We start from the raw sequence: 16,661 nt of genomic DNA on the forward strand, positions 1-16,661 counted from the left end.
TGGAAGTATTACATATTATAAATTGTTACGTTTCAATAAGAATAAATAAAAAATTAAAAAAACTATTCTACCAATCAATAGTTAATTAACCGAAATGGGTTGTTTGCCAAGCACAGTGTTTTTATAGCCGAAGTCTTAAAAATATTTTAAAACTGGTTCGAGCGCCACTCATCCAGATCCAATCGGAGCTTTCATTGTACACATGAACTGCAGAAAAATGCGCACGTTTCCACCGTAGCAAGTGTTCAAACACGTCCATGTGACACTGAAACACTCACGTGACGCATTTAAAACGTTTTGTTTGTGTTCATCAACTGGCATGACCATGGGGGATCAGTTTGTTAAAGAAATTCTCAGTCTGTGTTTGCAGAGGCTTGCCATAGAAGAAGCGTCAAACTGTGAACAAGGTAAGAAATATCACATTTATTAGTATTATATGTAAACAATATGTTTGCACTTTGATTCCTCTTAAATGGTTGTGTGCACATTTACCTGTGAATTTTTTTTTTTTTTTTTTTTTTTTTTTTTTTTAAATATCAACACCCTAGATATTCAAACATCATAAGATTTTCTGATATATACACTGTAGAAGTTCACTCCTGCTATTTAAGTGCATATATGAAAGCCAGGTTTAAATGCTATTTTGACTTACGGATGGGGTCACATTACAAGCAAACAGTTGTTAGTTAAAAGCATTTGTGCTGCCACAAATGTAAAAGATATATTAGAATATGAAATAGAATATGGACCAGTATGAAGCCATGTTGCCATATTACCAGTGGTTGTCTCTTATCTACAAGAGTTAATTGAGGTGGTGAAGAACTTTGAGGCTGCCCGAAAGAAGTGGTTGCATGCAGAGCTTGAGTTGAAAAAACACAAGGAGCTCTTGGTGAAGTCAGATGTGGCTCGAGCTGCTCTGGAGGTCAAACTTAAACATGCTCGAAACCAGCTGGATGTGGAGATAAAGAAACGCTACAAAGCTGAGGCCGACTACCAGTGCCTGGTTAGTTATGACATTACTTTCATTTAATCTCCTTGAGCCAAAAACAATAGTTCTTTAACAGTACTGCAGGAGTTGGAATCATTAAGTCTCCCAGCAATTATTTTCACATGATCACACAATAATAGTATGTTCAAATAAACATAATTCCTCATGATTTAAAGCTGAAATAAGTGTTTTTTCAACATTATTTTAAAATACTTTCTACCATCTCCATTTAATATGCAGCGGCAACTACAATTCAGTCATTTGAAGGTTTATTTATCTGAAATGTGTAAACACTGTGGCACTTTTAAAACCCAACCAGCCTGACGTACTGGAGCAACATTAGCTCAACCTTTTGTTTGGAATGGGGCTATCTGTATTTCTGGCCAAAAGCAGATTTGAGAAACCTGTTGGAAAACAACAATTTTTGCAATTATGTTGGGGATGCTAATGTTGCAGAAATGATCAACTTCAGGCTCCATATTCTACACCCAAGTGTGGACTCTGAGATGGGCTGTTAGGGCTGAGGGCAGTATTGGGGACAAGGCCACTATCATTCTTGTAAATATGGGTGGTAATGTGTTAATGTGCTCATGAAGTTGTTCTGTTGTTGCTGTTGACCATTCAAATGGCAGAGTAGTTCATTAAGGGTACTTGCCATGTCTTTTTCTCTCATTAATTTATTTGACAGGAACGGCAGATGCAGTTGATATGTGATGTTCTTGTGCATGACAGCAAGTCAAGTGCCTGTCTGAATGATGAGCAGAGGTCAGTGCTGACTAGTTTCAGTCACAGAGGAGCCTGTGTCCCACAGCACAGAGGGAAACGGTACATGAACAGGCAGTGTGCTCTTCAATTAGCACACAAATGCTGATCTGAGTTTTTTCCCCCCACATAACACAGTGCTGTTTTCCATCATTTTTTATCAGATTATCTGTAATTGATGAGTCCTCCTTCCTGTCTCACTCTGACATTAGTTATGACAGAACTGATGATGATTTGGTAATGTATCACATTAATCTTTTTATTCATGATATATGATTGTCAGACACAAGCAAAGTGCATGCACATGAAATTCATGAATGAAAATAAAAATTAGTTCATAACATTTGTTCCTAAAATTATTTTTTTTTTTTCTTTCTGATATGATTTCTAGGACTTGGACAGCACTGCGTTTGTTAAGCCTCTCAAGTCAAGAGCTCGTGAGAGAAGAGTAAGTAGTACTTGTATCTTTTTTTTATTTTTTATACTTGTTGCTTTGTATTTTGAATCTATTTACCCTAACAAATTGTATATGTCCATTTCACAGATGTAAAAGTGATATTTCTATATGCCTGTTGTAAATTGATAGTAAATATCATAGTTTTGTGTTTGTCCACTTCATCTCTGTTCGATTTTTAGCGTTCATCAATGGGCCCAAGTGTTGGTCCACCAATGCAGAAACGGGGAAGAGTCAGCCGTTCAGGAGATCTCCTGGGTGCTCGACCAGTGGAGAAGGTTGGGAGAAGTTGAATGATGTTACTATTATGTTTCTTATTAATTCCATTTTTTGAAGCAAGCAAATGCATACAGGGATCTCAGTGTATTCGAATGCACCAAAAGAGAAAATGTTTTAAGCTCACACCTGAAAGTTGAGGCTCTGAAATCTATAAAAATATCCACAATTGTACATGGCATGCACTGCTGACAAATTGTTGAAAGGGAAGTGCCATATAATCTTTGATTAGTTTTATTGGTTTAGTACTTTTGAAATATGTTTAAATGATATACACTCGAGAAAAACTCCAGGCTTACCAGTAGCCTTATAAAAGTTGTTTTATGATAAATGTTTTCTTTTTCATGAAGCGGGACCAACCAAATACTACTTGCTTTTATCTCGGTAACCCCACTTAAACTGGACACTTGCTAATGGAATAAATTAAAGGTGCGCGCACACACTGACACACTTGGACACCATTGTATTTAGAGCAGAAAGATGGGGGAGCGTTTCGCCTGTCCGACCATGAGCATTTCGCGGGAGCGGGAAACTGAAAAGGCACTAATACGAGCGTATATGGGCTGCCCTCAACAATGATTGACAGGCAGGAAGTCTTCTGATTAGCTAAACAAACTGGGCTTACAGAGACGGTGTGATATTTTTATGATATCTGACAGGTCATAAAGAAGTTTTCTGCATGTCATTCAATAAATACAAAAGTTACTTGAAGCACCTTTAATCATGGCTGACTGCAAATAACACATTTCTGCTATGCCATTGGTAACTAAAATGTTTTTTCTTTTGTATGATGCTGGACTCAGACCTCTAGACCATATCAGTCAGTGCATGAACAAAATTACTTCATGCACCTTTAACATCATGACAATTCTAGATGCCATAATGCATCTATAGAATTGTTAAAAAGGCACTTTTGAGTAATTTGTTCATTTCACAGTGAGTTAAGTGTTTGAAATTTGATCATTCTCAATAAAGCAGATATTGTTTTTTACCATTTAATGAAATTACTTTATATGTTCAATTGCCATTTAGAATTTGAGCAGTAGGGAGTGTAGCACACGGTTAGCAAACCTTGTGTATGTTTTTTGTATGTTTTGTGAATTGTAAAAGCTTTCCTTAATTTTGATAGGGGAGGGTCATATTCCATCTATTGATTAGTCTGGTGTCATTTCTCATCAATTTATCTGTTCATTAGTCTCTCAGCCTGCTGCTTGCAGTCATATTGCCCACTACCACCACACTGCTCAAATGAAAACAGCAGTAGACCATGTCCTGTCTGTCTCCCTCCATGAGTCTCATATCACTCCCACTCTGCTGAAACCCATCACTTAGCAACTTGGCACTTTGAGAAACTTCTTGTCCTATTTGTCCTCATTGAACGTGGACATGAGCTAGATAACCAAGTGTTATGCTATTAAGGGTCTTTGATTCTTTGAGAGAGGATGATTGGTTAAAATGGATGTTTTATGTTTGTTCGTCTGTGTATTTTTTTATTTTTGTTTAGGAAATTGAGACGACAATTGTGAAAGCATCTGTTTCTACCCCAGAGAGTGGAGGGCAGATTCACATGGTAATAGACATCACTCAAGAGACTCCAGAACATCCATCCAGAGCTCTCAGAAATGAACATTTTCCATCTGTTGGCGGTAAATAAACCTCAGAGGCTACACTCTCATATGACACATTCTAACCCTCCCAAACTAACCCTGTTTTTTTTTTTTTATTCAGAACAAACATCTGTGTGGGCACCTAGTGAGGCCATGGAGGCTGAGACGATTGTTGAGATGGAGGTGACCACCCCTGAGCCCAGACTCCCTCAGGGCTTCACACCTACCGTGGATAAAAGTTTGCAGCATGTATTCCAGCAAAAAACAGTAGGTGGCCATATGTAATACTTTTCAAAACCTGTGTATGTAAACTTGGTATTAACATTTGTTTCTGATGATCCGTTTACCAGTGGTCAGCCGAGACAGAATAACGTTTACCTTGTATTAACATCTGGTATTAAAATGTGTCTCAAATATTCTTAGATTTCATCTAGATTTTCTAGGTGAGAATCTCTGATTTTGTTGCTCAGTGTACAATCAATCTCTTAAAGGGGTCATAGCATAAAAATATACAGTGTATTATAATATTAATGAGGGGGTGGGGGTTTTGTACCACTTAAACATACTGTTCAGAACTGTAAAGCACTTTGCATGTGCCACTTCATAAAAGTAGTTCTTGTGTGCAGTGGTCGGTTTGTAAAAAAAAAAAAAAAAAAAAAAAGTCAAGGTGGGATGGTGTTGTCAAATAATTTATTTATTTATTTTTTTAATAAAAAATACTAATACTTATTAGATAAGGGTCTAATACTAATGAGTCACTGACAAATAAGGATGTCCAAGGTGTTAAAATGAGACCACTTTTAAAAATGTATTTTAAAACACTTGTGGTGTTCTCAGAAATGTAACCTTTGTGTCCAATTTGGTTTCATTCATTTTTGAAAAACTTTATAGCATTTTCTACAAAATAGATTAATAAATAAAACTTCACAATTGTGCTGTAACCATCAAGTAAAAAGTATTATAATATTTAATTGCTGAATACATGAGAGTATAAACAACTTAATCATTAATTTCCAAAATGTTTTCAAACACATTTTTCAAGGTAAAAATTTATTTTTTATAAATATTATGAATTTTTTTTTTTTTTATGAATACAAGAATATCAAGAAGTTTTTTCAGGGTTCCACCACGTCTTGAACAAAATCTGCCTTTTCATTAGAATGTACAAAAAAAAATGTCAGATGTTTTTTAAACTTCACACTCAGTCTTGAGGGTCTAAAGGTGTCTGTTTTATGGTTTTTATGGTCAACATAAACATCAAAATGGCTACCATGTTGGTTTCACCCAATGACTTTGATTTGGTGGACAAAAGTGTTTTTAAACAGAACTCTTTTTTTTTTTTTGAAATATCAATAACAGATTATTCTGCACTAGTCATGTCAACATTTATTTTTGACAATTTTAGCTTTTAATGAGACTGACTTTTTTTTTTTTTACTGTGTCTGGGCACCACATGACATTATTTACTTTAAGCCCCAGAAAAAATATCAATATGACTTTAAACTCAGAAATTGGAAATATGCTCATCATAGAAGAGGTATTTTCAAGTAATTGGTTTGTGTGAATTGCATTTTTGAATAGGTCTGGACAAAAATGAGCATCACTTCATTAACCCTTAGGACACATGGCCATAATATGCACCTGTTACTCTCTGTTATTGTATTTTATGATGAATTTTGTGAAAAGAATCCGCGTTATGATCATGAAAGTTTCTTTTTTTTTTTTTTTTTTCTCTCTAGATTGCTCACCCACTGTCACAGACACACATTTTTTCTACTCCAATAACCGGACTAGTACAGGAAGTTTGGGCTGTTTCTCTGAAGGATGCTTAAACAATAGTGCAAAAATGTTGTTCTACACACAGAAGCGTTTTATGGGCGAAACCTTGAAAATGGTTTAAATTAAAACCATGTACATGTCGTACACTCATCATACCAATATCTTACCTTCTGTTCTCTTCTTTTTAAAGAAAGACAAAATATTTTCTTCAACTGTTCTCTTGGTCATTTTTTGAAAGTGTGCAAAACTTTTGAAAACTTTCATTCCCTTCAGTGGAGGTCAAGTCCAACATACCTGTTTGTCTGTGTTTTCAGAAAACCGGCATCTTTTCGCATTGGAGAGAGAGAGCTCATGTGCTCAAGGTTGCCAGATTGCGTGACTAAAGTTTCTCCCTGGCAGAATATTTTCAAATTGTACAAATGTCAAGATCTCGCCTATAGAAGGGGATTTCACCTATAGAGATCTGTCAACCCCACACATGTTGAAATCTAATTCTGACCGGCTAATCGCCTTTATTTAAAATCTATTATTTATCAAATGTAGAAAATTAAATATTTTACTTACATGATTATTTCCAAGTAATTTATGACAATTGATCTAAAGGGGATGGTAAGGGGGATGGTGGTTTTACAAGGGGGATGCTTTTTGGTATTTCTTGCAACAAGGAGGATGCCATCCCTCGCACCCTCCATTCATGAGTGCTTTGAGAGCTGCTGGATGATCATGTATTTTCTAGGTGATTCGTCCAGAGACATGCACACCGTGTGGGAAAAGGATTCGCTTTGGGAAGATTGCTGTAAAATGTAGAGAATGCCGAGTGGTGAGCCATCCTGAGTGTAAACACCTGTGTCTTAAGAAGTGCAGTCCTACTGCACATGGTTCAGCACAATCCAAAGAGGTATTCACCCTTCATAGTGCACATTCACATGTAGAGATGATCCATTAAAAATGGTTTGGGTTTTCTTTATAGGAGAATTTAGAAGGCTTTGCTTCATCTACACGTCCCAGGATTCCCTCTCTGATCGTTCAGTGTGTTTATGAGATTGAGAGAAGAGGACTTGAAGAGGTTTTCTTTTCTTAATAAATAGTAATATAATACTTCAACATAGGGCTAGTTTTTTAAAAGGAAATCATAATTACAGTGCTATAGCAAGGCACTACTATTGATATTCCTGAACATTATTAACTCTTCAGTATCATTTAAATAATGTAAACAATTTTCCCCTAACCATTTAAGAACATTTCAGCCTTAGTGGTGCTATTTTTGTTAATGTTACATTTTCAGCAAACGGAAATCAGAATTGCAGTGCTGGCAAGGCTGTACTATTGACATTCCTGAACATTGATAAGTTAATGCATTATTTAAATTAATGTAATTTTCCCCAAACCATTTAAAATGAAAATTTCAGCCTTAGTTGTGCTATTTTTGTATATTTTCAAGAATTTTAAAAGAATGGTTCACACAAAAATGAAAATTCTGTCATAATTTACTCGCTCTCATTCCAAAATTGTTTAACTGTTTTTTCTTTCTTTTTTTTTTTCTCATGAAGAACACAAAAGAAGAACATTTTATGAATATCCCGGTCCATCTTCTCAATACAACAGCAGATGATAATGACTCACTTTAAAAATTTAAAAAGTATCAAAGTTATTGTACTGTATGTACATGCAAGCCATTGTGAATGGTGTTTCTCTTAAAACACTCATGAATGTGCAACATATTTTCACTAAAAATGACTTGTATGCCTTCAGAGGACTTGAAATATGGCACACACAAACTACTTTTATGAAGCTTTAAAGTGAGTTATTAACTGCTGTTGTTCTGAAAAGATTGACCATGATATTCTTTTGCGGAACACAAAAGAAAGTCATTCGGGTTTGAAACAACATGACTGTAAGTAAATTATGACAGAATTTTCGTTTTTGTGTAAATTATTCCTTTAAGAGTATTAAAGTTTTGAAAATCTCTTATTGACTTGCACTGATACATTTCAGCATTTAAAATGTAACAAAAAGCATGTTGTCAACTTAAATGCTGTATTGTCATTGGTCTGATTTATTTAACCATTTATAGCTGCCTTTACATTGCACACAGTAACTGTGTTGATTCTTGTGTGCTGCTGACAGAAAAAAAGACAAATGCTACTGTCAGGATAACTGCAAAGCAGCTGTGATGCATTATTCATGCAGAACTAAAGAACTGTAATATGCTATTGCTGCCTTGCAAGCATACTGTTGGTATCTCCTTCAAGAAATGCAAATATAGTCTTAGTCTTGATGGGGATTTCAAAGAACATTTTCAATCAACACCTTTATTAGGTCAAGGATTAGGCTTTTTTGAATTTAAGAAATTAATAATTTCTTCAAATTGAAGTACATTACAACAGTTACATTTCAACAGTTGATGAATGAAATTTCTGTCTGACTGGCGTATGTAGAAGGGTATTTACAGAGTGCCAGGAGGAGAGCGGCTGGTGAAGGAACTGAGGGAGAAATATATGTGTGGCAAAGGCCCGTTGATGCTCCACAAAGTAGATGAGATTCATGCTGTCTGTGGACTCCTCAAAGACTTCCTGAGGAAACTAAAGGAGCCTCTCGTAACATTTAAACTTCACAAAGCATTTATGGAAGCTTCTGGTAGGTTTGCGGATGGATTTTAAATTGTAATTTGTAAATAAACCAACTTAAATATGACTTTAAGGCAATAATTAACTGTTGACTGACAAGAGTGTTCTTACAGTCTTCCAGTCCTTAAAGGACTGACTTTGACAAGTTTTCAGTGCAAGTTTAAATATCCAATACTAATCCAATCCAGTAAGTTCTGTAATTTACTCACATATTGTTACAAACCCATATAACTTTTTTCCATTGAACTCAAAATTAGATGTTTACCAGAATACTCTGGTGCACTTTTCCACACAACTCCAAAAATTACAGTACTTGGCAGTTCATACCATTTGTACACTACATTCCATGCCCTCTGAAGCTATAGATTAGGTTTGTGTAAGGATTGGACCTAAATTAAAGTTGTGATCACAACATGGCAGCCTCCATGAGGGGGACTCTCTCCATGTAGAATAAAATGGATTTTATAAGCTTACTGATATGACTAGAGTCTTCATCCCATTTGAGTTCTCATGATTTTACACCCATTTAAAAATGTCAATTATTTTCTCAATTTTTAAAATGAGAAAAACATTACCGAGTGCACCATTAGTTACTATTCACTGTATACATTTACCTTCACAGTAGCTCTCAAATATATTTCTAATTTTTGCATATTCAAACTTGCGCATTGCGATCAGTTATGAGAACCAAATGCTGTTTGGCATCACTGGCTGAAAACAAGTTGTCAGTGCTGGAAAAACCCTGAATTATAAACTGGTATGAGTGTCGATAAGTCTGTGGAACACTGTCTGTTCTGAGCTTCTATTCTCATAACCCTTTAACCCTATCATTGAGTGTGACATCTTCTGAAAACACATTAATGGTCACAACTTGACTTTCAAACTTTTGTTTGCTTTGAGGTGTCTGGAAAAGGGGTTGTCTTTTATAAGGAGAAAATGCAATTTAGCAGAAGGTGGATACTATAACAGGCAACTAACGCTTGTGTATGCCGGAGGCATAAGGCCGGATTTATACTCTCATTCATTTAAGGGGGTGGGTATTTTTTCCATTACTTGAGATATAGTTGACAACACCCTGATGACTCAGAAACAATCAATGTCGAATGCTATCTCCCAAACCAGTGCTTGTCGTCTTCAGCATTTTAATTTCAGCCTGTTTGCTGCTGAATAGAGGGTAAGTGGTAGATTTAGGATCAGTCAGGATCTTCCTGCTATTATTCCTGCAGATTTTTTTTTTTTTTTTTTACTTTATCCCTCATAGATTACCATGGATGACTCCAGGGTAAAGTACCTCCCTTTTAAATTATAAATTGGATTGGATGTCATGGGGAGAGCCATATTGTCTAATTTTCTCAGTCATGAATGGCTGTAGCATGCAAATGAGAGAAAGTCCTTCATAATACATTGCTTCTACAGGTGTTTGTGTACCTGATCCATGTGCTTTATCCTTAAAGGCAGGACAAAGTTGAGGAAGTGATTAATTTGCCTATAATGTTAAATAATTGCTCTAGCTAGAAAATGTAATTGAATCTAATGATGTGGCTGGTTCATACATACGAGTCATGTTATCACTTACAGAGATGGCAGATGAAGACAAAAGCACAGAAATGTTATTACAGGCTATCAAAGAGCTGCCACTGCCCAATAAGGATACCCTTGCCTTCCTAATGCTGCATTTGCAGAGGTAAGATGCGTTCACATATGCTAACTTTTTTTTTTTTTACTTTGTGCGTCCACAGACTGCAGTTGTTTCCTGGTTTAACAACAACATTAATTTGTTTCTCAGAGTTATGCAGAGTCCATTGTGTCAAATGGGTCAGAATAACTTGGCCAGAGTGTTTGGGCCCACTATCATTGGACATGGGATGCTGGAACCTTCTCCCATGACTATTATGAGGGACACAAACAGCCAGCCCAAAGTGAGTTTTTCAGTAAATCATGATGTGATGTCCTGCCTGTTTCAACAAAATATATTTTGCCTCATTATTATTATTATTATTATTATTAATTGTATTTTGTAGCATTTCAAACATAAGTCATATTGGATTGTCTTCTATTTACATATGTAGCGAATTTATAAGTAAATAATTAATTTGTTTATGAATCTTGGCCGCATTCGACCACCAATATATGTAGGAAATTTGGTAGTATAAATGTACACGGGATGGGTTAAAGTGCCCACGTACCCCCACCATTATATGTAAGGAAAACAGTAAGTGTGAGCTAGGAATTAAATTAAACTGTTCTTATTCTACATAATTATGTAAGAAAATTTATAATGGAATTAGTCGCGTTCGACAACCATTATAAATGAGATAAATGACAAATAACTAGATTATTTGTCTGAATAATTCTCCACCATTAAAATCGTAATACAACGTCTCGTTGTATCCGCTCACAATTTCTATTGTAAGGAATTAGCTATAATAAGGGAATTATGATTAATTCTCTTATTGGAGTAATATTATTCTCATGGCTTATTGAAAATAATATCACACATATTTAGGTATAGCTTTGAAGCTAAATCTTTTAAAAACAGGGATGAGATTTATTTATCAAAATATTCTTTAAATACAGACAAACTTTATTGTTATTCTAAACACAAAACTAATCTAACACATACAACATGAAACAGGTTGGTGAGTAGTGACAGAATGTGAAATAAATGATCAATACAGAGAAAATGAACTTTGAGTCTGGTGACAATGCCTTAAGAACCATTTATCCTTCTTTGAGTCTACATCGATTTGCAATCGGATTACCCAAAGTATTTAACTAATACGCCAGCACTTTGAGCAAAAGTCTGGAGATGTACTTGCGTGTCGTTGCGTTTCCTTGTGTTGCATTCTTTGTGTTGCTTGGTTCTTTATCTCTTTGTAGAAAGTTCATTCCGTCAATATTTTGGACTTCTGTTATGATCGGATAGTTATTGTCTGGATGAAGCGAGGCCTTCTGCAAGAAGGACTCGTGACTCCGGTTGGATGTCTGAACCGTAGAGCAGAGAATGAGAAGTTTTCCATGGACTCTACATGGCACGGAGGATTAGGAAGAAGCAAGAGAGCCGAAGAGAGGAGACCAAGTGATGGTTCCAAGAGAGGATTCCAAGAGAGCAGAAGCAAGAGAGAAGAAGCACGTTCTTCCTGTTTTGGAAACATTTGAACTGAAATTGGCCGCACCCCAAGGCGTCCTGAGCCAATCAGAAGTGACTTTTCAGAGTCACATGGTCGACTGGTCTGTCCTTTTCAGAGTTGATTTACAATCCTTTGTGTGTACAGGATTCTTTCAACTCCTGTTCAAAATAGTGAATGTTTAATCATGAACTTTTATATCTTGAAAACATTACAAGAGACATGACATTCGTTGTCATCAAAATTCTCTACGTAAACAAGCAAGCATTTATATACTAATTATGACATACTTTCATAAATATTACACGTGTAAGTAACAAAACATGAAAATCCCTGATTACCAATCATACTGGTTAATTCATTGGTTTTACATGGATAATACATTATACGTTATGAAAAACCTGATTGTCAGGGTATTTTAACAGGTGAAGCCTTGAATAGTACAAGATTTAAAGTTTATAATCATCGATTTGTTAGAAGTGATTACAAATCACTACACATTTTAAAAGGCACATTGGCTATAATCATTAATTTGTCAGTTATAAAAGTAATCACAGGTCAAAGTAATTTTCAGAATTATCTAGCAAGGCTAGGTATTGTGTACATTGTAGGTTTAAATGCATTCTGTACATTTAAGAGGGTTAACTCAGTGAAGGTACAATGTTCATGGATTCCTTCATGAGTCTCCATTTCCTGATATGGCCGCGGATTTATGCATTTAAGGTCACAAGGTCTTACTTGGCCATTTGGTCTTACAGAGTGTTTAAGTTTGTGGAACAAAAAAGGGTTGTCCATATGGGTTAGCTCTGTCATTACAAACCCTAGTTTGAGATTAAGCAGGAATGGTAGAGACGGTCTCCTTCAGCAATTTAGGTGCCATGGATTCGATTTTATGACTCTAATGGCTTGGTGGGGGCTCTCTCTGATCTGTGGAATTTGGTGTTGTGTTCATTTGATGGCTTCGTTCGTGGATAATCCTACACATAATTATCAAATTAGTTAAACAATTTCATGTTATAATATTAAGAAAAATGTCAAATTGTGTACATGTAAATTTTTTTTTTTTTTTTTTTTTTTTTCTAAATTAGTTTTATTCCAAGCTTTCTATTTTTTATAGTCAGGATATAGTCAGGATTTCTATTTTTATAGTCAGAAAAGTATAAAAACCACTGCTGTGGTCATCACTATCCTCTTGCAATAAGACCAGCTGGATGCAAAAACAGTGCTAGTAGTACCTCAAAAGTAATTGGAATCAAAAAATAACTATTGACCATGCCAAAAGAGTTGAAAATAAATGTTTTCAATGAGGAAAAGAAGGGCTAGATTCTGGCTTTACTGGCAGAGGGATACAGTAAACGTCAGGTTGCTTCCATCCTTAAAATTTAAAAGACGGCGGTTCATAAGAACAAGGTCAAGCAGCAGACTCCGGGGACAACAAAGCTACAGACCTGAAGAGGAAATGACTCTCCACTGACCGGGATGATCGCCAACTCATTTGAATGTCACTCAACAACCGTAGGATGACATCAATTGACCTACAAAAAGAATGGCAAACGGCAGCTGGGGTGAAGTGCACAGCGAGGTCAGTTCGAAACAGGCACCTAGGGGCAGGGCTGAAATCGTGCAAAGCTAGAAAAAAGCCCTTCATCAATGAGAAGTAAAGAAGAGCCAGACTGAGGTTTGCAAAAGACCATAAGGATTGGACCATAGTGGACTGGAGTAAGGTCATCTTCTCTTAAGTCCAATTTTCAGCTTTGCCCAACACCTGGTCATCTAATGGTTAGACCGGAGACCTGGAGAGGCCTACAAGCCACAGTGTCTCGCACCCACTGTGATGATACGTGGGTGCTTCGGCAAGGCTGGGATCGGGCAGATTCGTCTTTGTGAAGGATGCATGAATCAAGCCACATACAAGGTTATCCTGAAAGAAAACTTGTTTCCTTCTGCTCTGACAATGTTCCCCAACTCTGAGGATTGGTTTTTCCAGCGGTACAGTGCTCCATGCCACACAGCCAGGTCAATCAAGGTGTGGATGGAGGAGCACCAGATGAAGACCCTGTCATGGCCAGCCCAATCTCCAGACCTGAAACCCATTGAAAACCGCTGGAATGCGATCAAAAGGAAGATGGATTGTCACAAGCCTTCAAACAAAGCAGAGCTGCTTGAATTGTTGTGCCAGGAGTGGCATAAAGTCACCCAATAGCAATGTGAAAGACTGGTGGAGAGCATTCCAAGACGTATGTAAGCTGTGTTTGGAAATCAGGGTTATTCCAACAAATATTGATTTCTGAACACTTCCTAAGTTAAAACATTAATATTGTGTTTAAATATGAACTTGTTTTCTTTGCATTATTCGAGGTCTGAGAAAACGGCATCTTTTTGTTATTTTGACCAGTTGTCATTTTCTACAAATAAATGCTCTAAATGACAATATTTTTATTTGGAATTTGGGAGAAATGTTGTCAGTAGTTTATAGAATAAAACACTTTTTTTTTTACTCAAACACATACCTATAAATAGTAAATCCAGAGAAACTGATAATTTTGCAGTTGTCTCTTAATTTTTTCCAGAGATTGATGAATATATATATATATATATATATAATATATATACACACACACCGATCAGCCACAACATTAAAACCTGCCTAATATTGTGTAGATCCCCCTCGTGCCACCAAAACAGCACCAACCTTCTCACCACAATTGTACAGAGCAGTTATTGGAGTTACCGTGGACTTTGTCAGTTCGAACCAGTCTGGCCATTCTCTATTGACCTCTCTCATCAACAGGGCATTTTCATCCGCTGAACTGCCGCTCACTGGAGGTTTTTTGTTTCTGGAACCATTCTGAATAAATTCTAGAGACAGTTGTGTGTGAAAATCCCAGGACAACTAATATTATATATATATATATATATATATATATCTATATATATATAATATGTTATACACACTGGCGGCCAAAAGTTTGGAATAATGTACAGATTTTGCTCTTATGGAAAGAAATTGGTACTTTTATTCACTAAAGTGGCATTCAGCTGTTCACAATGTATAGTCAGGACATAAATAATGTGAAAAATGACTATTACAATTTGAAAAAAAAAATTCAAAGAGTTCTCATCAAAAAATCCTCCACGTGCAGCAATGACAGCTTTCAGATCCTTGGCATTCTAGCTGTCAGTTTGTCCATATACTCAGGTGACATTTCACCCCATGCTTCCTGTCTTGTCGGGCACTTCTCACGCACCTGACAGTCTAGCTGATCCCATAAAAGCTCAATGGGGTTAAGATCCATAACACTCTTTTCTAATTATCTGTTGTCCAATGTCTGTGTTACTTTGCCCACTCTAACTTTTTCTTTTTGTTTTCTGTCCTTGTTAGAGCCAGTTGTCCTTTGTCTTTGAAGACTGTAGTGTACACCTTTGAATGAAATCATCAGTTTTTTGGCAATTTCAAGCATTGTATAGCCTTCATTCCTCAAATGATTGACTGAGTTTCTAGAGAAAGCTTGTTCCTTTTTTGATTTAATATTGACCTTAAGACATGCCAGTCTATTGCATACTGTGGCAACTCAAAAACAAACACAAAGACAATGTTAAACTTCATTTAATGAACCAAATAGCTTTCAACTGTGTTTGATTTAATGGCAAGTCACTTTCTAGTACCAAATTAGCAATTTATCATGATTACTCAAGGATAAGGTGTTGGAGTGATGGCTGCTGGAAATGGGGCCTGTCTAGATTTGATCAAAAATTACTTTTTTCAGATATTGATGTTTTTTTACATCAGTAATGTCCTGACTATACTTTGTGATCAGTTGAATGCCACTTTGGTGAATTAAAGTACCAATTTCCTTCCAAAAACTGCTAAATCTGTACATTTATATGCAATGTATGTGTATATATATATATGTATGTATAATAATATTATTATTATTATTATTATTATTATTATTATTATTCCATTTACTTATAATAGCAAAATCAGGTTTCATTTGTGACATCTGTTTCATTATTCTGAACAGTAGATTAACAGACCAAGGGATATAAATATCTTCAGGCATAAATATCTTTGGTTTCATCTAGGCAATTTTGAACTCTTCTAACATCCTCAAAACAGGTTGTCGCTCGGTTACTGTCCTTCCCCTCAGATTTCTGGGAAGGCTTCTTAGTCGAGGAGCCAGATCAGGTCAACTGTCCTAAGGTGGTGTCCAACATCAACAGTGCCTGCACAAGCAGAGGTACACACATCAGTGTCCTTGTTGTATATCCAGGTGTTATTAACATTAAAATATAACATCCAAATGAGAACAATAATTTACACACATTCTGGTAGCGTTATTTATAATCAAATGTAATTCTCTTCAAGATGTAGACTGTAAATAGATGTTGACTCTGTCTTAAAACATTTTGTCAACACATTGCGCATTACTGTATGTCTTTCAGATAAGATTTTTAAACCCCTGACCTCCCCTGAGTTGAGAAAATGCACTAAAACTACATCTAGTGGCTCAATCAAGGGTCGAATCAAGAACTTTGGTGGTGCTTTCAATAACCAGTAAGCTTCTTTTTTCTGTGTGACAATTGAATTGTGACTTGTTCATATTCTAAAAGTACTGCTCATTTTATTATTTTGGAATTAATGAATGCCCTATCTTTTCTAGGAGCAAACCAAGAAATGAACCAGGAAAAAAGAAATTCTTCACATCCCCGAAATGATGTATTGTTTATGGGTGCGTGTATAAGTGTTTTGTGTGTACACAGAATATGTTTGTGTCTGGTAGTTGTACAGGGATGCACTGATTTGGTGGCTTGAAACCACAGGTTTCCACAGGTATTGGAAGATTGCAGCACTTTATGTCTTACCTTTAAAACAGTTATGTAAATGCAAGTTTGTCCAAAAAGATCCTAGAAGACATGAGACTACATTATTTGTATTTTCTGTAGAACAATTAAATTCTTAAACTTATTATAATCATGTATAAAGGAATTGTCCTGGAAAATATTTAAAGGTGGCATGGCTAAACATGGGTGAAACCA

The 16,661-nt window shown here is 35.9% G+C and overlaps 1 protein-coding gene across 1 annotated transcript; it reads left to right on the plus strand.

Annotated features, from left to right (window-relative positions):
• The first annotated feature begins 300 nt into the window (after nt 1-300).
• On the plus strand, nt 301-16,632 carry si:ch1073-416j23.1 (rac GTPase-activating protein 1). The gene is made up of 16 exons (XM_051708829.1): nt 301-407; nt 801-1,003; nt 1,677-1,813; nt 1,915-1,987; nt 2,142-2,198; nt 2,387-2,482; nt 3,985-4,126; nt 4,209-4,354; nt 6,603-6,764; nt 6,837-6,932; nt 8,305-8,503; nt 10,072-10,177; nt 10,280-10,412; nt 15,742-15,862; nt 16,068-16,179; nt 16,286-16,632. Exons 1-16 carry the CDS (start codon nt 320-322, stop codon nt 16,338-16,340), a joined length of 1,926 nt encoding a protein of 641 aa, XP_051564789.1. The 5' UTR covers nt 301-319; the 3' UTR covers nt 16,341-16,632.
• Nucleotides 16,633-16,661: the final 29 nt, after the last annotated feature.

This window comes from Myxocyprinus asiaticus, chromosome 10 (genome assembly GCF_019703515.2).
Source record: "Myxocyprinus asiaticus isolate MX2 ecotype Aquarium Trade chromosome 10, UBuf_Myxa_2, whole genome shotgun sequence".
NCBI classification, from domain to species: domain Eukaryota; kingdom Metazoa; phylum Chordata; class Actinopteri; order Cypriniformes; family Catostomidae; genus Myxocyprinus; species Myxocyprinus asiaticus.